At 44.6% G+C, this 21,514-nt stretch overlaps 1 protein-coding gene across 2 annotated transcripts; it reads left to right on the top strand.

Annotated features, from left to right (window-relative positions):
• The first annotated feature begins 213 nt into the window (after positions 1–213).
• Positions 214–21,514, top strand: ECHDC3 (enoyl-CoA hydratase domain containing 3). 2 transcript variants are annotated; one of them, XM_072147369.1, is made up of 5 exons: positions 214–446; positions 11,451–11,572; positions 18,560–18,657; positions 20,551–20,751; positions 20,986–21,514. In XM_072147369.1, exons 1-5 carry the CDS (start codon positions 328–330, stop codon positions 21,304–21,306), a joined length of 861 nt encoding a protein of 286 aa, XP_072003470.1. In that variant the 5' UTR covers positions 214–327; the 3' UTR covers positions 21,307–21,514. The 2 variants fall into 2 exon arrangements, with proteins under 2 accessions (XP_072003470.1, XP_072003471.1); XM_072147370.1 differs by having other exon boundaries at positions 243–456.

Raw genomic sequence — 21,514 nt, 5'->3', positions numbered from 1 at the left:
TCTAAGCTCCGCCTCTTCACTCTGTACACAGGCCAGGAGCAATGACTTCCTAATTATAGGGAGGGGGTGAGGCAATGAAGAATTGTGGAGGCCGCCGCCCACCCCTGTAACTCGGCCCTGCCCGTGTGCACATATCCCAATACTGACCATTGCCTTTAGATTTAGTAACAGGTAGAATATTATCCCAGTATTAGATGACTACTCTGATACGTGTATGAGTGAGTCTGCTGTAGTACAGCTCCTCCATACTAGGGGGCAGCACTGTGTCTCCGGGCTGCCCCGTACAGTTCTCGGAAAAGTTATCTGAGAATCCGGAGTCAGCCAGAGATGTATTCCCGGTTATGTCCGGCGGCTGTCCTGGCTGTGACTGTGCAGAGTAGGCGCCTAGCGGCCACAGCACAGGAACATGCGCCCCTCACCCAGTACGTGCAGGACGCGGGGATCAGGTACGAGCAGGTGACCTGAGGGACAGCAGGGGAAAGGGCACATCATAATCTACTGGGGTCAGGGACGAGTCTCCCTAAGCCTGTGCTGTATAATGGCATTAACTCGTCACACAAGCCTCCTGCTCACATCATAATCCACTGTGACTTCATAGGGAGGCAGGGATCATTACATCTCCACCTGCCAGTAGTAATGATAATGCATGGGCACACTATAACCATACCCCCTGTGTGCCACATCATGTGTGATCATATGGAGGCTGGCATCATTAAATCTCCACCTGCCAGTAGTAATGATAATGCATGGGCACACTATAACCATACCCCCTGTGTGCCACATCATGTGTGATCATATGGAGGCTGGCATCATTACATCTCCACCTGCCAGTAGTAATGATAATGCATGGGCACACTATAACCATACCCACTGTGTGCCACATCATGTGTGATCATATGGAGGCTGGCATCATTACATCTCCACCTGCCAGTAGTAATGATAATGCATGGGCACACTATAACCATACCCCCTGTGTGCCACATCATGTGTGATCATATGGAGGCTGGCATCATTACATCTCCACCTGCCAGTAGTAATGATAATGCATGGGCACACTATAACCATACCCCCTGTGTGCCACATCATGTGTGATCATATTGAGGCTGGCATCATTACATCTCCACCTGCCAGTAGTAATGATAATGCATGGGCACACTATAACCATACCCCCTGTGTGCCACATCATGTGTGATCATATGGAGGCTGGCATCATTACATCTCCACCTGCCAGTAGTAATGATAATGCATGGGCACACTATAACCATACCCACTGTGTGCCACATCATGTGTGATCATATGGAGGCTGGCATCATTACATCTCCACCTGCCAGTAGTAATGATAATGCATGGGCACACTATAACCATACCCCCTGTGTGCCACATCATGTGTGATCATATGGAGGCTGGCATCATTACATCTCCACCTGCCAGTAGTAATGATAATGCATGGGCACACTATAACCATACCCCCTGTGTGCCACATCATGTGTGATCATATGGAGGCTGGCATCATTACATCTCCACCTGCCAGTAGTAATGATAATGCATGGGCACACTATAACCATACCCCCTGTGTGCCACATCATGTGTGATCATATGGAGGCTGGCATCATTACATCTCCACCTGCCAGTAGTAATGATAATGCATGGGCACACTATAACCATACCCCCTGTGTGCCACATCATGTGTGATCATATGGAGGCTGGCATCATTACATCTCCACCTGCCAGTAGTAATGATAATGCATGGGCACACTATAACCATACCCCCTGTGTGCCACATCATGTGTGATCATATGGAGGCTGGCATCATTACATCTCCACCTGCCAGTAGTAATGATAATGCATGGGCGCACTATAACCATACCCCCTGTGTGCCACATCATGTGTGATCATATGGAGGCTGGCATCATTAAATCTCCACCTGCCAGTAGTAATGTTAATGCATGGGCACACTATAACCATACCCCCTGTGTGCCACATCATGTGTGATCATATGGAGGCTGGCATCATTACATCTCCACCTGCCAGTAGTAATGATAATGCATGGGCACACTATAACCATACCCCCTGTGTGCCACATCATGTGTGATCATATGGAGGCTGGCATCATTACATCACAACTGGAAGGTGGTGGTGATAATGCATAGGCACACTATAACCAGACCCTATGTGTGATCATATGGAGGATGGCATCATTACATCTCCACCTGCCAGTAGTAATGATAATGCATGGGCACACTATAACCAAAACCCCTGTGTGCCACATCACATGTGATCATATGGAGGCTGGCATCATTACATCTCCACCTGCCAGTAGTAATGATAATGCATGGGCACACTATAACCATACCCACTGTGTGCCACATCATGTGTGATCATATGGAGGCTGGCATCATTACATCTCCACCTGCCAGTAGTAATGATAATGCATGGGCACACTATAACCATACCCCCTGTGTGCCACATCATGTGTGATCATATGGAGGCTGGCATCATTACATCTCCACCTGCCAGTAGTAATGATAATGCATGGGCACACTATAACCATACCCCCTGTGTGCCACATCATGTGTGATCATATGGAGGCTGGCATCATTACATCTCCACCTGCCAGTAGTAATGATAATGCATGGGCACACTATAACCATACCCCCTGTGTGCCACATCATGTGTGATCATATTGAGGCTGGCATCATTACATCTCCACCTGCCAGTAGTAATGATAATGCATGGGCACACTATAACCATACCCCCTGTGTGCCACATCATGTGTGATCATATGGAGGCTGGCATCATTACATCTCCACCTGCCAGTAGTAATGATAATGCATGGGCACACTATAACCATACCCCCTGTGTGCCACATCATGTGTGATCATATGGAGGCTGGCATCATTACATCTCCACCTGCCAGTAGTAATGATAATGCATGGGCACACTATAACCATACCCCCTGTGTGCCACATCATGTGTGATCATATGGAGGCTGGCATCATTACATCTCCACCTGCCAGTAGTAATGATAATGCATGGGCACACTATAACCATACCCCCTGTGTGCCACATCATGTGTGATCATATGGAGGCTGGCATCATTAAATCTCCACCTGCCAGTAGTAATGATAATGCATGGGCACACTATAACCATACCCCCTGTGTGCCACATCATGTGTGATCATATGGAGGCTGGCATCATTACATCTCCACCTGCCAGTAGTAATGATAATGCATGGGCACACTATAACCATACCCCCTGTGTGCCACATCATGTGTGATCATATGGAGGCTGGCATCATTACATCACAACTGGAAGGTGGTGGTGATAATGCATAGGCACACTATAACCAGACCCTATGTGTGATCATATGGAGGCTGGCATCATTACATCTCCACCTGCCAGTAGTAATGATAATGCATGGGCACACTATAACCAAAACCCCTGTGTGCCACATCACATGTGATCATATGGAGGCTGGCATCATTACATCTCCACCTGCCAGTAGTAATGATAATGCATGGGCACACTATAACCATACCCCCTGTGTGCCACATCATGTGTGATCATATGGAGGCTGGCATCATTACATCGCCACCTGCCAGTAGTAATGATAATGCATGGGCACACTATAACCATACCCCCTGTGTGCCACATCATGTGTGATCATATTGAGGCTGGCATCATTACATCTCCACCTGCCAGTAGTAATGATAATGCATGGGCACACTATAACCATACCCCCTGTGTGCCACATCATGTGTGATCATATGGAGGCTGGCATCATTACATCACAACTGGAAGGTGGTGGTGATAATGCATAGGCACACTATAACCAGACCCTATGTGTGATCATATGGAGGCTGGCATCATTACATCTCCACCTGCCAGTAGTAATGATAATGCATGGGCACACTATAACCATACCCCCTGTGTGCCACATCATGTGTGATCATAGGGAGGCAGGAATCATTACATCTGCACCTGCCAGTAGTAATGATAATGCATGGGCACACTATAACCATACCCCCTGTGTGCCACATGTGTGATCATATGGAGGCTGGCATCATTACATCACAACTGGAAGGTGGTGGTGATAATGCATAGGCACACTATAACCATACCCCCTGTGTGCCACATCATGTGTGATCATATGGAGGCTGGCATCATTACATCTCCACCTGCCAGTAGTAATGATAATACATGGGCACATTATAACCATACCCCCTGTGTGCCACATCATGTGTGATCATATGGAGGTTGGCATCATTACATCTCCACCTGCCAGTAGTAATGATAATGCATGGGCACACTATAACCATACCCCCTGTGTGCCACATCATGTGTGATCATATGGAGGCTGTCATCATTACATCTCCACCTGCCAGTAGTAATGATAATGCATGGGCACACTATAACCATACCCCCTGTGTGCCACATCATGTGTGATCATATGGAGGCTGGCATCATTACATCTCCACCTGCCAGTAGTAATGATAATGCATGGGCACACTATAACCATACCCCCTGTGTGCCACATCATGTGTGATCATATGGAGGCTGGCATCATTACATCTCCACCTGCCAGTAGTAATGATAATGCATGGGCACACTATAACCATACCCCCTGTGTGCCACATCATGTGTGATCATATGGAGGCTGGCATCATTACATCTCCACCTGCCAGTAGTAATGATAATGCATGGGCACACTATAACCATACCCCCTGTGTGCCACATCATGTGTGATCATATGGAGGCTGGCATCATTACATCTCCACCTGCCAGTAGTAATGATAATGCATGGGCACACTATAACCATACCCCCTGTGTGCCACATCATGTGTGATCATATGGAGGCTGGCATCATTACATCACAACTGGAAGGTGGTGGTGATAATGCATAGGCACACTATAACCAGACCCTATGTGTGATCATATGGAGGCTGGCATCATTACATCTCCACCTGCCAGTAGTAATGATAATGCATGGGCACACTATAATCAAAACCCCTGTGTGCCACATCACATGTGATCATATGGAGGCTGGCATCATTACATCTCCACCTGCCAGTAGTAATGATAATGCATGGGCACACTATAACCATACCCCCTGTGTGCCACATCATGTGTGATCATATTGAGGCTGGCATCATTACATCTCCACCTGCCAGTGGTAATGATAATGCATGGGCACACTATAACCATACCCACTGTGTGCCACATCATGTGTGATCATATGGAGGCTGGCATAATTACATCTCCACCTGCCAGTAGTAATGATAATGCATGGGCACACTATAACCATACCCCCTGTGTGCCACATCATGTGTGATCATATGGAGGCTGGCATCATTACATCTCCACCTGTCAGTAGTAATGATAATGCATGGGCACACTATAACCATACCCCCTGTGTGCCACATCATGTGTGATCATATGGAGGCTGGCATCATTACATCTCCACCTGCCAGTAGTAATGATAATGCATGGGCGCACTATAACCATACCCCCTGTGTGCCACATCATGTGTGATCATATGGAGGCTGGCATCATTACATCACAACTGGAAGGTGGTGGTGATAATGCATAGGCACACTATAACCAGACCCTATGTGTGATCATATGGAGGCTGGCATCATTACATCTCCACCTGCCAGTAGTAATGATAATGCATGGGCACACTATAACCATACCCCCTGTGTGCCACATCATGTGTGATCATAGCGAGGCAGGAATCATTACATCTGCACCTGCCAGTAGTAATGATAATGCATGGGCACACTATAACCATACCCCCTGTGTGCCACATGTGTGATCATATGGAGGCTGGCATCATTACATCACAACTGGAAGGTGGTGGTGATAATGCATAGGCACACTATAACCATACCCCCTGTGTGCCACATCATGTGTGATCATATGGAGGCTGGCATCATTACATCTCCACCTGCCAGTAGTAATGATAATGCATGGGCACACTATAACCATACCCCCTGTGTGCCACATCATGTGTGATCATATGGAGGCTGGCATCATTACATCTCCACCTGCCAGTAGTAATGATAATGCATGGGCACACTATAACCATACCCCCTGTGTGCCACATCATGTGTGATCATATGGAGGCTGGCATCATTACATCACCCCCTGCCAGTAGTAATGATAATGCATGGGCACACTATAACCATACCCCCTGTGTGCCACATCATGTGTGATCATATGGAGGCTGGCATCATTACATCACAACTGGAAGGTGGTGGTGATAATGCATAGGCACACTATAACCAGACCCTATGTGTGATCATATGGAGGCTGGCATCATTACATCTCCACCTGCCAGTAGTAATGATAATGCATGGGCACACTATAACCAAAACCCCTGTGTGCCACATCACATGTGATCATATGGAGGCTGGCATCATTACATCTCCACCTGCCAGTAGTAATGATAATGCATGGGCACACTATAACCATACCCCCTGTGTGCCACATCATGTGTGATCATATGGAGGCTGGCATCATTACATCTCCACCTGCCAGTAGTAATGATAATGCATGGGCACACTATAACCATACCCCCTGTGTGCCACATCATGTGTGATCATAGCGAGGCAGGAATCATTACATCTGCACCTGCCAGTAGTAATGATAATGCATGGGCACACTATAACCATACCCCATGTGTGCCACATGTGTGATCATATGGAGGCTGGCATCATTACATCACAACTGGAAGGTGGTGGTGATAATGCATAGGCACACTATAACCAGACCCTATGTGTGATCATATGGAGGCTGGCATCATTACATCTCCACCTGCCAGTAGTAATGATAATGCATGGGCACACTATAACCATACCCCCTGTGTGCCACATCATGTGTGATCATAGCGAGGCAGGAATCATTACATCTGCACCTGCCAGTAGTAATGATAATGCATGGGCACACTATAACCATACCCCCTGTGTGCCACATCATGTGTGATCATATGGAGGCTGGCATCATTACATCTCCACCTGCCAGTAGTAATGATAATGCATGGGCACACTATAACCATACCCCCTGTGTGCCACATCATGTGTGATCATATGGAGGCTGGCATCATTACATCACCCCCTGCCAGTAGTAATGATAATGCATGGGCACACTATAACCATACCCCCTGTGTGCCACATCATGTGTGATCATATGGAGGCTGGCATCATTACATCACAACTGGAAGGTGGTGGTGATAATGCATAGGCACACTATAACCAGACCCTATGTGTGATCATATGGAGGCTGGCATCATTACATCTCCACCTGCCAGTAGTAATGATAATGCATGGGCACACTATAACCAAAACCCCTGTGTGCCACATCACATGTGATCATATGGAGGCTGGCATCATTACATCTCCACCTGCCAGTAGTAATGATAATGCATGGGCACACTATAACCATACCCCCTGTGTGCCACATCATGTGTGATCATATGGAGGCTGGCATCATTACATCTCCACCTGCCAGTAGTAATGATAATGCATGGGCACACTATAACCATACCCCCTGTGTGCCACATCATGTGTGATCATAGCGAGGCAGGAATCATTACATCTGCACCTGCCAGTAGTAATGATAATGCATGGGCACACTATAACCATACCCCATGTGTGCCACATGTGTGATCATATGGAGGCTGGCATCATTACATCACAACTGGAAGGTGGTGGTGATAATGCATAGGCACACTATAACCAGACCCTATGTGTGATCATATGGAGGCTGGCATCATTACATCTCCACCTGCCAGTAGTAATGATAATGCATGGGCACACTATAACCATACCCCCTGTGTGCCACATCATGTGTGATCATAGCGAGGCAGGAATCATTACATCTGCACCTGCCAGTAGTAATGATAATGCATGGGCACACTATAACCATACCCCATGTGTGCCACATGTGTGATCATATGGAGGCTGGCATCATTACATCACAACTGGAAGGTGGTGGTGATAATGCATAGGCACACTATAACCATACCCCCTGTGTGCCACATCATGTGTGATCATATGGAGGCTGGCATCATTACATCTCCACCTGCCAGTAGTAATGATAATGCATGGGCACACTATAACCATACCCCCTGTGTGCCACATCATGTGTGATCATATGGAGGCTGGCATCATTACATCACAACTGGAAGGTGGTGGTGATAATGCATGGGCCCACTATAACCATACCCCCTGTGTGCCACATCATGTGTGATCATATGGAGGCTGGCATCATTACATCTCCACCTGCCAGTAGTAATGATAATGCATGGGCACACTATAACCATACCCCCTGTGTGCCACATCATGTGTGATCATATGGAGGCTGGCATCATTACATCTCCACCTGCCAGTAGTAATGATAATGCATGGGCACACTATAACCATACCCCCTGTGTGCCACATCATGTGTGATCATATGGAGGCTGGCATCATTACATCTCCACCTGCCAGTAGTAATGATAATGCATGGGCACACTATAACCATACCCCCTGTGTGCCACATCATGTGTGATCATATGGAGGCTGGCATCATTACATCTCCACCTGCCAGTAGTAATGATAATGCATGGGCACACTATAACCATACCCCCTGTGTGCCACATCATGTGTGATCATATGGAGGCTGGCATCATTACATCTCCACCTGCCAGTAGTAATGATAATGCATGGGCACAATATAACCATACCCCCTGTGTGCCACATCATGTGTGATGATATGGAGGCTGGCATCATTACATCTCCACCTGCCAGTAGTAATGATAATGCATGGGCACACTATAACCATACCCCCTGTGTGCCACATCATGTGTGATCATATGGAGGCTGGCATCATTACATCTCCACCTGCCAGTAGTAATGATAATACATGGGCACACTATAACCATACCCCCTGTGTGCTACATCATGTGTGATCATATGGAGGCTGGCATCATTACATCTCCACCTGCCAGTAGTAATGATAATGCATGGGCACACTATAACCATACCCCCTGTGTGCCACATCATGTGTGATCATATGGAGGCTGGCATCATTACATCACCCCCTGCCAGTAGTAATGATAATGCATGGGCACACTATAACCATACCCCCTGTGTGCCACATCATGTGTGATCATATTGAGGCTGGCATCATTACATCTCCACCTGCCAGTAGTAATGATAATGCATGGGCACACTATAACCATACCCCCTGTGTGCCACATCATGTGTGATCATATGGAGGCTGGCATCATTACATCTCCACCTGCCAGTAGTAATGATAATGCATGGGCACACTATAACCATACCCCCTGTGTGCCACATCATGTGTGATCATATGGAGGCTGGCATCATTACATCACAACTGGAAGGTGGTGGTGATAATGCATAGGCACACTATAACCAGACCCTATGTGTGATCATATTGAGGCTGGCATCATTACATCTCCACCTGCCAGTAGTAATGATAATGCATGGGCACACTATAACCAAAACCCTTGTGTGCCACATCACATGTGATCATATGGAGGCTGGCATCATTACATCTCCACCTGCCAGTAGTAATGATAATGCATGGGCACACTATAACCATACCCCCTGTGTGCCACATCATGTGTGATCATATGGAGGCTGGCATCATTACATCACCCCCTGCCAGTAGTAATGATAATGCATGGGCACACTATAACCATACCCCCTGTGTGCCACATCATGTGTGATCATATTGAGGCTGGCATCATTACATCTCCACCTGCCAGTAGTAATGATAATACATGGGCACACTATAACCATACCCCCTGTGTGCCACATCATGTGTGATCATATGGAGGCTGGCATCATTACATCTCCACCTGCCAGTAGTAATGATAATACATGGGCACACTATAACCATACCCCCTGTGTGCCACATCATGTGTGATCATATGGAGGCTGGCATCATTACATCACAACTGGAAGGTGGTGGTGATAATGCATAGGCACACTATAACCAGACCCTATGTGTGATCATATTGAGGCTGGCATCATTACATCTCCACCTGCCAGTAGTAATGATAATGCATGGGCACACTATAACCAAAACCCCTGTGTGCCACATCACATGTGATCATATGGAGGCTGGCATCATTACATCTCCACCTGCCAGTAGTAATGATAATGCATGGGCACACTATAACCATACCCCCTGTGTGCCACATCATGTGTGATCATATGGAGGCTGGCATCATTACATCACCCCCTGCCAGTAGTAATGATAATGCATGGGCACACTATAACCATACCCCCTGTGTGCCACATCATGTGTGATCATATTGAGGCTGGCATCATTACATCTCCACCTGCCAGTAGTAATGATAATACATGGGCACACTATAACCATACCCCCTGTGTGCCACATCATGTGTGATCATATGGAGGCTGGCATCATTACATCTCCACCTGCCAGTAGTAATGATAATACATGGGCACACTATAACCAGACCCTATGTGTGTGTGATCATATGGAGGTTGGCATCATTACATTAAAACTGGACGGTGGCGATGATGATAATACTTGGGCACACCACATCCTTGCCGACTGTGTTCTAGTTCACGGTGATATAGTTTGAAATTTGTTCTACAATACCAAAACATTGTAATGCAGTATTTCTGTTCTACCATATAAATAAAGCTGCTGGGTCTTGTGCCCCCTCTATAGCAGGTAATCTGTGGGTGGGGTTGTTTGTTTTGATTTTTCTGTCTTTATATGGACAATGACATCACTAGAGACCCAATCCTGCTGAGTGGAGGCCATTGGAGAACTCAGTGGAGGCCAGGGGGAGGTGTAGTAATGCTGCATGCGCCCCACCTTAGTGAACTCCGCTGTATGTGTTCCTCAGCAGGAGGCAGCAGGATGGAAAGATGTTGCTTGCTGCATCTTTCCATCCTGCTTTTTACACAATACAGGCGGTCCCCTACTTAAGGACACCCAACTTACAGACAACTCATAGTTACAGACAGACCCCTCTGACCTCTGGTGAAGTTTTCTGAATGCTTTACTATAGTCCCAGACTGCAATAATCAGCTGTAATATGTCTGTAATGAAGTTTTATTGATAATCCCTGGTCCCATTACAGCAAAAAATGTTTAAACTGCAATTGTCACTGGGGCCAAAAAATTTTTTTGTCTGGATCTACAATTATAAAATATATAGTTTCGACTTACATACATATTCAACTTAAGAACAAACCTCCGGACCCTATCTTGTACGTAACCCGGGGACTGCCTGTAGGCTCTGGTAAATGTTAATGTTTATGCTCAGCGTATACAAAAGGCAAAGTGTGAACCTAGCCTGAGTGTAATATGTTATGAATGCTGTGTGGTGGGTACTACTGACTGACAGGAGTGCCCAGGTCACTACTGATTACACATCATTCATTTATTTTTCTTTACAGGAAAATAACCTTAAATAATCCTCAGAAGAGAAATGCGCTGTCACTCACGATGATTCAGTCTCTGCAGAAAGACATCCTACATGAGGTTGATGACACAAATCTGAGAGTCATTGTGATTGCAGGTATTCCCAGGATTCCAAGCATCATTATTAAAAATACATTCGTACATGCCATGAAGTCAATATGAGTGATATTATTAACCCCTTCACGACTGCCATACGGCTATATACATCCTATTTGCACATGCCCCATGCAGAAAGGATGTTTCACGAAAAAGTTCACGAACATATATGATTTTATAATCCATGTTTTATAATCTATGCTATTTTTATAGTTTTCAGCATTTTCAATCAGTTTCACACTTTTTGTAGAGGTGGCCACCTGGGCCCTTCAGTGCCACCCTACCTCTCGCCCAGTCTGTGATCTTAAAGGAAACCTACCACTTGAAGTGGCAGGTTTCCGATGGCAATACCGAGCACCAGATCAGGGTGAGCTGGTGCCGGAGCTTATTTTAGTTAGTGTTTTAAACCGCGGTATCGCGGTTTAAAACACTTTTTAAACTTTATAGCCGCGGCGCTTACCGTGCACGCGGCTCTCATTCACTTCCTATGTAGCCGCGTGCACGGTAAGCGCCGAGCGCGTACCTGCCTGCGCTGGCTATAAAGTTTAAAAAGTGTTTTAAACCGCGATACCGCGGTTTAAAACACTAACTAAAATACGCTCCGGCACCAGCTCACCCTGAGCTGGTGCTCGGTATTGCCATCGGAAACCTGCCACTTCAAGTGGTAGGTTTCCTTTAAACGCATTTAATGAGATATGTTTACTTAGGTCACATAGTATACATCATAGAATTTAAGTAAAGATTTAGGTATTTATTTCTTGTTTATGTTGCAGGTACTATCCGTTCTCACATTTTGAACATAGAATTGTACGTTTATATGTTCCAGTTTTAGATCCAATAAACATTTATACTGTATATCTGGTGTACAGTCTGAGTTGGTGCTAGGTGTTTTCATTTCAATCTTTTTTTTGTATATTGGTACAGGTTAGGCACCTGTATATTACCTGTTAGCACCTCCACTGTCCCACTATTACTTAGTCTGCGGGGCAAGGCTAGTGCAGAGATAACTGTATATATAAGTAAATGAGCATGTTGGAATGCTTATGTAAATTTGGCGCAATTATTTAAAAAATATTCTGACAATTTTTTTATGCTTATAATTTCTTGTTTCTTTTCTTTTTATTTCCTTTTTTTTATTCTTTTTTCCCCTTCCTTCTTTTTCCTTTTTTCTTTTCTCAATATATATGCATGTAAGGATGTTTGCTTGTCCCATGTACATATATAATTATAGTAGGTCTTTTTAGTGTGTTCATATGAGAAATTAAAAAAAAAAAAAAAAAAACACTTAGCAGAATGTCAAAAATTAACCTAGACATTCCAACTGTATCACGGTTTCTCATGTTATATATATGTTTACGTATATTCTTTACAAGTTACTGTCTTATGCATTCTTCCAATAACAACACCCACACCCTCAAACATATCCACTTCATACTTCTTATATATGCCATATATATTTTTACCTACACCTCTCAGACACCTTGCTAACCAGATGAGTGAGAGAGAGGCTCCTTCCCATCCTTGCATGAAGCTATGCATAGTGTGGGGAATTGCTCTGGTAGATGCCTTGTAGCAGTGCAGGAAGCAGGGACACACGCAGGGTTAAAGTCCAAAATCAAGTGTTTATTCACACTTCTTTGTCAAAACACAAACTCAGCCTTGGCTTAGGCACATACAAAAGACAAAATAAACCCTGCCCAGCTGGACACTGCCTAATACAATTACAGCACCTAACTATACATGTACCAGGCTGCCTGACACACGCTTTTGGCCAGCAAAATATCAGGAGGCACTCAGTTACCTTTGCTGTGTGAACACGGTCCAGCCTTCAGCTCTCCTGGTAGTGACTCTCTTACTGCTTCTGGCCTGCAGTCTAAATCAGGCTCTAACGAGGTCTGTGACCCGCACCTGTGGGCTATACAGAAACCCAGGACCAAAGCCCAGATGGAGTAGGAGTCCCACTACCAGCCTTACAACATTACAAAGGTGTCTATGCTAGCTAGGCCAACATAGACCACACAGACTTCTCCTGCTTACCTCATGTCTGCATTAACCCTTGGGTTACTGCAGACATATCCAGGGCTTTTACCATGTACTTTTTATCTGCCTTTTTATCTGCCTGTAGGACAGATAGCAGTTCTCCCAAATGACACCTCTCACTTTCTCACAATAGACACATGTTCCAAATTACTATGTTACATAATACAAGATATATATTGCAAAGTTGAAAATATTGCTGTCAACAAATGTACAATGTATTTATATTTTCAAATAAAGCTATTTGAAAACTAAAAAAAAAAAAAAATTGCCTAGACATTCGGGCACCAATGACCATGGGTCACAGAGTTAATTTGAATTCCAGTTGTATTTTCTTATGTTGTCAAAAGTTTTTCTAGCTAGCTAGATTCAGTTTGGATTTGTTTCCTTTATTGGAGGCCATATTGCATACAAATTTGCCTTTGTGTGTAGACCTGAATGCACACTGTCTGACCCCCAGGTCATTACTAGTTAAACAGGGGAACCTGTCAGCAAAAATTGACTTAATTAACCACTAACAGTATGTTGCCGAGTAGCTTAACACCTTACAGATCATGTTTCTATTATGGTCCAGCATGATGGCATCATCCAGAAAATCTACTTTGAAGTGAGATATAAATTGGTTGTATAAAATCATCGAGACAGAGGGTTTAACATGTTGACATTACGCACCAGACTTCCGGAGAGCCGATTATTTATATCCCTGAGTAAAATAGTCGTTCTGAGGCTTGAGAGCGTAACTTCAGTGCTAAACTCTCCACCACCATGACTTTATACAACCAAACATCCCATTTCAAAGTTGATATTCTGGATGTCCATTAAACAATTATGAACTGGAAAGTGTTACGATGCTTGAAAATATTCTGGTTGTGTTTTGTTAGGTACTTTTCTGCTGTCAGTTTCCCTTTAAAACATGTTAGGAAATCTACTATCAAAAGCAAGCATGACAAACCAGGGACACTTAATCATACATCCAGGCACCAAAACTATGGTAATCGTTTTATATTTGTTATCCATGGCTTCCTTCCTTATCAACTGATCAACTTTTAAAATTATGCTAATGAGCCCAGGGGCTAGCCTAGCCCCTCTGTGATCTGGCTATACAAATTGTTACACCGTCTCCGGACCACTTCCACAGCACCGTAGTGCTCACCGCTCAATGTAGTGCTCACTGCAAAAGTATTGACGGAGCAGCAGAGGGGAGGTTGAAAGAGTGTACACAGTCTGTAAAGCCAGATTACTTAGAGGCTTTGGTAGCCCCTCAAGTTCAAAAGCTACATTTTTAAAGTTGATTTTAGAAAGGAGGTCATGGCAAACAAATATAAGAAGATTACCACAGACATGATGCCTGTATCTATTTGTACGTGTCCCTGGTTTGTCCATACTTGATTTTGATGGTAGATTTTCTTTAAATTAGCATGTTGTATGCCAGACAATAATTGGATGGATGCAATAATGGTCTCATGTAGCATGATGCACATAGTAATGTGAATAATTAGAATATAGCTGGGCTTGGTGCCCTCGTAAAATCTCTTCACAGTTCCTCCCCTTTAGGCTACATTCACACGGACGTATAAAAACGGCCGTATACGTACCGTTTTTTTACAGGTTACATACGGCCACATTCATTTCAATGGACAATACGTCCAACCATTTATATTGCCGTTTTTGACACTGGAGTGTACGGACCGTATACTGGCCGTATAAAAATATAGAGCATGTCCTATTTTCTCCCGTATTTCAGTTCTGTATGCCCTAAAAGTCTATGGGCATGTATAAAATACGGGTTAAATACGTGCTGCATACGGATGAAAAACGTCACGTATTTATACAGAAATACAGCCTGTAGATACAGGACTGGAGAAATACATGTCCGTGTGAATGCAGCCTTACTCTGAGTAAGAGCAGTGGCATGCCTTTGGTTAGATATTACAGCAAGGGGAGAGGCTGGTGAGCAGTTTGAATGTAGAGATCAAGGAAGACTTCAGTGTAAGGAGACTCATTTTGTGTTTCAATTCCAAACCTGCAATATAATTGAATGTTTGAAAGTTCTGCTGCTGCTACTAACAACACAATTAAAGTTATTTTTACACAGATTTCCAAGGCTGCTACCGAACACTGTCTGAAAAGCTCTGGGTAGATCCTCTTTAACTCCAGCATGATTAGCTTCATCCACTATGAAATTGATTTCCGCAGGGCTTTTATGCTGTATTAGTACATTATTGAGTAGAGAGTGGTTTATAGAGTTTATTTATTTCACAATAATACATATACTTATATATCTTAAAGGACACCTGTCATCAGGTCCCTGTCACTATTTCTGTCACCTCTACCTGTTGGAGCATCTCACAAAGATTCCATCCCAACCTTTATCTAGTCAATTCATACATTTATCATTATAAAATCATCTTTTCTTTATTTTGTAAATGAAGCCTGTCACATGGTCAAAGGCAGTGATGTCACCCCTCCCCTCTCCTCATGTCTGTGTGTAATGTATAGTAAAGCATTGCTAGTGTCTCTGCTTTATCTGCTGACATGCTCTATCCTCCCATACACATGTGAGAGACAGACATCAGCTACACAAGTACCTGACATGCTCTGCTATAACATGACTGCATCCTGGAGCTGTTGTATCTCTCCTATACACACACAGGGTGCAGGGGGCGTGGCCTCCAGCACCAGGAAGCTTATGGAGGAGCCATTACACCATTATACTTCACATCATTATACAGGCTGTCAGTCATGTGTATAGTAGTATCTCATACACACACAGGCTGCAGGGGGTGCCAGCACCAGAAAGCACATGGAGGAACCATTATACCTCACATCATTATGCAGAAAATAATTGCACAAAAAGTGATATAAGAGTATGTAGAACCAAAATATTACCCACTCAGCTTATACCCACTCGGGTATATAAAAAAAAATAAACTCAGTACTCACCATTCCGACAGCCCGAGCATCTCCTCTCCCATCTTCCTGTTCGCGGCAGGTCCGTGACAGCTCTGTCTGCAGTGCCTCTTCTTTCTTCCTGCCGTTTGCAGGTCCGCGAAATCCCAGTGCGCACGGCCCGGCAGGCGCACAACTGTGACATCAGCAGCTGCAGACCTTGCTGTCGCGGACCTGCCGCGAACATGAAGATAAAAGAGGAGCTGTCCGGGCCCTCGGAATGGTGAGTACTGAGTTAATTTTTTTACGGGCTGGCTATCCACTACAGGGGGCTAGCCCCTGTAGCATACAGCCAGCCCCCCAGTAGTATATAGCTTGCTAGCCCCTGTAGTATATAGCCAGCCAGCCCCTTGTAGTATATAGCCAGCCCCCTGTAGTATATAGCCAGCCCCCTGCAGTATATAGCCAGCCAGCCCCCTGTAGTATATAGCCAGCCAGCCCCCTGTAGTATATAGCCAGCCCCCTGTAGTATATAGCCAGCCCCCTGTAGTATATAGCCAGCCCCCTGCAGTATATAGCCTGCCAGCCCCCTGTAGTATATAGCCTGCCAGCCCCCTGTAGTATATAGCCAGCCAGCCCCCTGTACTTTATTGCCTGCCACCCCCCTGTAGTGGATAGCCTGCCAGCCCCCTGTAGTGGATAGCCTGCCAGCCCCCTGTAGTGGATAGCTTGCCTGCCCCCTGTAGTGGATAGCCTGCCTGCCCCCTGTAGTGGATAGCCTGCCTGCCCCCTGTAGTGGATAGCCTGCCAGACCCCTGTAGTGGATAGCCTGCCAGACCCCTGTAGTGGATAGCCTGCCAGACCCCTGTAGTGGATAGCCTGCCAGCCTCCTGTAGTGGATAGCCTGCCAGCCCCCTGTAGTGGATAGCCTGCCTGCCCCCTGTAGTGGATAGCCTGCCTGCCCCCTGTAGTGGATAGCCTGCCAGCCTCCTGTAGTGGATAGCCTGCCAGCCTCCTGTAGTGGATAGCCTGCCAGCCCCCTGTAGTGGATAGCCTGCCTGCCCCCTGTAGTGGATAGCCTGCCTGCCCCCTGTAGTGGATAGCCTGCCTGCCCCCTGTAGTGGATAGCCTGCCTGCCCCCTGTAGTGGATAGCCTGCCTGCCCCCTGTAGTGGATAGCCTGCCTGCCCCCTGTAGTGGATAGCCTGCCTGCCCCCTGTAGTGGATAGCCTGCCTGCCCCCTGTAGTGGATAGCCTGCCAGCCCCCTGTAGTGGATAGCCTGCCAGCCCCCTGTAGTGGATAGCCTGCCAGCCCCCTGTAGTGGATAGCATGCCAGCCCCCTGTAGTGGATAGCCTGCCAGCCCCCTGTAGTGGATAGCCAGCCCATAAAAAAAATTAACTCAGTACTCACCATTCCAAGGGCCCGGGCAGCTCCTCTTTTATCTTCATGTTCGCGGCAGGTCCGCGGCAGCTCCGTCTGCAGCTGCTGACATCACAGTTGTGCGCCTGCCGGGCCGTGCGCACTGAGATGTCGCGGACCTGCAGACGGCAGGAAGAAAGAAGAGGCACTCCAGACAGAGCTGTCACGGACCTGCCGCGAACATGAAGATAGAAGAGGAGATGTCTGGGCCGTCAGAATGCTGAGTACTGAGTTTATTTTTTTTTATATACCCGAGTGGGTATAAGCCGAGTGGGTAATATTGTGGTTCTATATACTCTTGTATCACTTTTTGTGCGATTATTACTACTTTTTAGAAATTGTTAGTTTTTAATAGAAGTTAGTGTTCAGCTCCTCTTTCTGTTACTACGAATGTTCCTTTAGTCCGTTTGACACCCACACATAGCTTGTTGCACATCTTCTGCATTTCTTTATACACCCAGATTGTAGAGTTATAGTGCTGTAACAACGCCTTTTATATTTCTGTACTTTTGGTGAAAAATACTTGCAAATAAAGCTGTCTGTGCCCACAGCATACACTGCTGGTATTTTTGTTGCTTTATTTAATTTGCACAAGATAATATTTGAACAGTATAATATTTTCTCCTTTTATTGATTGAACAGCAAATGGACCTGTCTTTTCCTCTGGCCACAATCTGAAAGAATTTACAGCTGCCCATGGAAAAGCATATCATGCTGATGTATTTAATGCCTGTGTTAAGGTGAATATCTCATTTTTAAAATCTACTACATTTTACTAGAAATGCAGCATAGATGTATTTATAAAAGTAAAATGTATTCAAAGTAAACAAATTACATGCTAGCATGATTCTGTTTACAATGTTACACCAAGGTCATATGTGCTATCTTATAATAAAAAGGGGGGCTGAAGGTTCTTTTTTTTGCTACCATTCTTATTACTCAAACAGAATGTAAGACACAGAGAAACGACATTATTTGTGTGGTAGACTACCTCTTGATTAGTGTATAAGTGGTATAAAACAGCACTGAAATGGTTACATTAAGTGTATATTTTGTGCTGTGTGAGCACTAAGGTTAACAGATCCCTGTTGGATACAAAGTGTCCTAAGAGCAGAAGATGGAGGCAGGGGCTACAGAGGAGTGTATGACACAGCTTGAGGGGCAGAGACAGAGAAAGTTCTGTATGAATCACAGACTGTGGCGGAGGGACTGATTGGGAACGGGGGAGATCTTGTACCTCGCTATTCTTTGCAGGGGACGTATGTATCCCTAAAGCAGCATACATTCAGCTTTCCTGACACCTACACACAGAGCAACATCACATGAACTCTCCTTCCAACAGACTCACAGGGATAATCAGCAGAGCCAAGGGAGACAACTTCTGCAGGAATAGCCTAACCTGAGGAGAATAGCAAAGAAACAGCTGGACATAGGTAATCAAAATAATAAGCAAAGATGTTATACATGGCAAGAGCTATTGATTTTTAATAAAAAAATAAATGAAATGGTTGCACTTTTAAGTAAGACTAGACAGTTTTATCCTGAACAAGATTTAAAGCGTAACTGTAAAGCTATAGCAGTTTTACCAAATTATTATATGTGGTTCCTTTGAAAACAAACAGAACGATGCCTACATTGTGCTGCTCACCTTTTTCTTTCCAAAGTTATGGCATTTTCTGTTCTGAAAATGTTTGATAAAAATCTTTTTCACTAGAAGTGAAGTGGGCGGAGACTAATGTCTATTAGTCTATGCCCTCAGGCTGGGGCCAGTTAGCTTGCCCGCAGATCCCATGATGCCTTTTGTTCTCTCTCAAAGCAATTTAGCATTAAACCGATTTAGTTTCCCACAAGTAAATCCTGTGAACACTACACATATAGGATGTATATGGTGACAGCCTGGCAGCTTCCACATGGAGGAGCAGGGGACATGTAATAAGGGAAAGAAATCATAAGTAACCCAGTTACATGAAGTCTATAGCCTGTGCTGTGTGAGCACAAAGGGTTAATAGCTTATCTGTACATAGCTGATACTGTCATTTACAAGGTGGGGGAGGGGAACAGTGAGAAGAGCACGGACAGACAGATAAAGTACAATAGAATCACAGACAGGGATGGAGGGACTTATAGGGAACAGGGAAGACTTGTACCTCACTATTCTGTGCAGGAGACATCTGAATACACACCTAGCTCTGCTGCACTCACTGTTACATAACCTCCTCCTCCTCCTAGTTTGTTTACACTTTGTTTCTCTGACGGATTCCATGGCTTATCAGCACATGGAGAGGAGGCAGCCATTGCAGCACTAAAGTAATCTGAGGGCTATAGCAAGGAAACTACTGCATACAGGTAATAAAGATAATAGACAACATTGTTTTACATCCAAAGAGCTATTTATTTGTAAACCTTTACAGTTACTCTTTAATTGCCTGATTCTGGATGATGTAATTTGGTGTAATTTCAGACTATCCACTCTGTCGCTTTCCTTAGTTTACACCATAGATCTGCGCCATAATTCTGGTTTATGGTCATAATTTTTGGAGGCTGCCCCTTTTCTGAGATCATACCTGTTTTGATGTAATTAAGACTTAAGACTCAGTCAAGATTAATCTGCCCCATTCTGTGTTGTTTTGCAGCTTATGACCACAATCCAAACCATTCCAGTTCCTGTTATAGCCCAGGTAAATGGTCTTGCCACAGCAGCTGGATGCCAGCTTGTTGCCAGTTGTGATATTGCAATAGCATCTGACAAGTCCAAATTCGCCACACCCGGTGTCAATGTAGGACTGTTCTGCTCTACACCTGCCGTTGCTTTAGCAAGAGCTGTGCCAAAAAAGGTTAGTATGTTTGACTCTGAAAGAGGACAATTTTGTTATACACTAATATGGTATGTGTTAAAGGGTTTTCACAGGAAAAGTAAATGGTAGAAAATGCTGTAATAAATCCAATATAAAACCTTCTGAACTAAATAGGCAACTACTCCACTTTTCGTTAGCACTAGTTGTTATCAAACTCCCTCTTTTGTGTTTATTTTATGTCTGAGTTCTGTACTATTCCATTTGTTCGTATAGGTTGCCTTAGAGATGCTGTTTACAGGTGAACCCATATCAGCACATGAGGCTTTGATGCATGGGCTAGTTAGCAAGGTGGTACATGAGGAGAACTTGGAAGAAGAAACTATGAAAATAGCACAAAAAATATGCCAGACAAGCCGTACAGTGGTAGCCCTTGGAAAAGCAACATTTTACAAACAAATTTCACAAAGCTTAGAGGAGGCATACCGCCTTACATCTCAGGTTATGTTACAAAACCTGATGCTGAGGGATGGACAGGAGGGAATAGAAGCCTTCACACAGAAAAGGAAACCTATATGGACTAACTCAGTGGAATGATCATCAGAAAGTTATCACTACAGAAGAGAAATCAATGCCAAATTTGACTGAAATAGAAATAAACTGATTTTACTTTCCATTTGCTTATATTTTCATGTATTACTTGGAATTTACCTGTATGGATCTCATGTTGCCTCTTTGATTATACACATACACATTGATTATACAAATTTTTCAATAATTTAATAAAGTACAACATGTCACAAAA

The sequence above is a fragment of the Engystomops pustulosus genome, chromosome 4, assembly GCF_040894005.1.
Source record: "Engystomops pustulosus chromosome 4, aEngPut4.maternal, whole genome shotgun sequence".
In the NCBI taxonomy this organism is placed as follows: Eukaryota; Metazoa; Chordata; class Amphibia; order Anura; family Leptodactylidae; genus Engystomops; species Engystomops pustulosus.
Note: the sequence above shows the minus strand (reverse complement) of the source record. Positions and strands in the feature narration are given on the sequence as shown.

Excerpts from the sequence above, each read along its gene's own strand:
- ECHDC3 (XM_072147369.1), top strand. The coding sequence starts at position 328 with ATGTATTCCCGGTTATGTCCGGCGGCTGTCCTGGCTGTGACTGTGCAG. Across the intron at positions 18,658-20,550 it reads TATTTAATGCCTGTGTTAAG|CTTATGACCACAATCCAAAC; the intron begins GTGAATATCTCA and ends GTTGTTTTGCAG. Across the intron at positions 20,752-20,985 it reads CAAGAGCTGTGCCAAAAAAG|GTTGCCTTAGAGATGCTGTT; the intron begins GTTAGTATGTTT and ends TTGTTCGTATAG.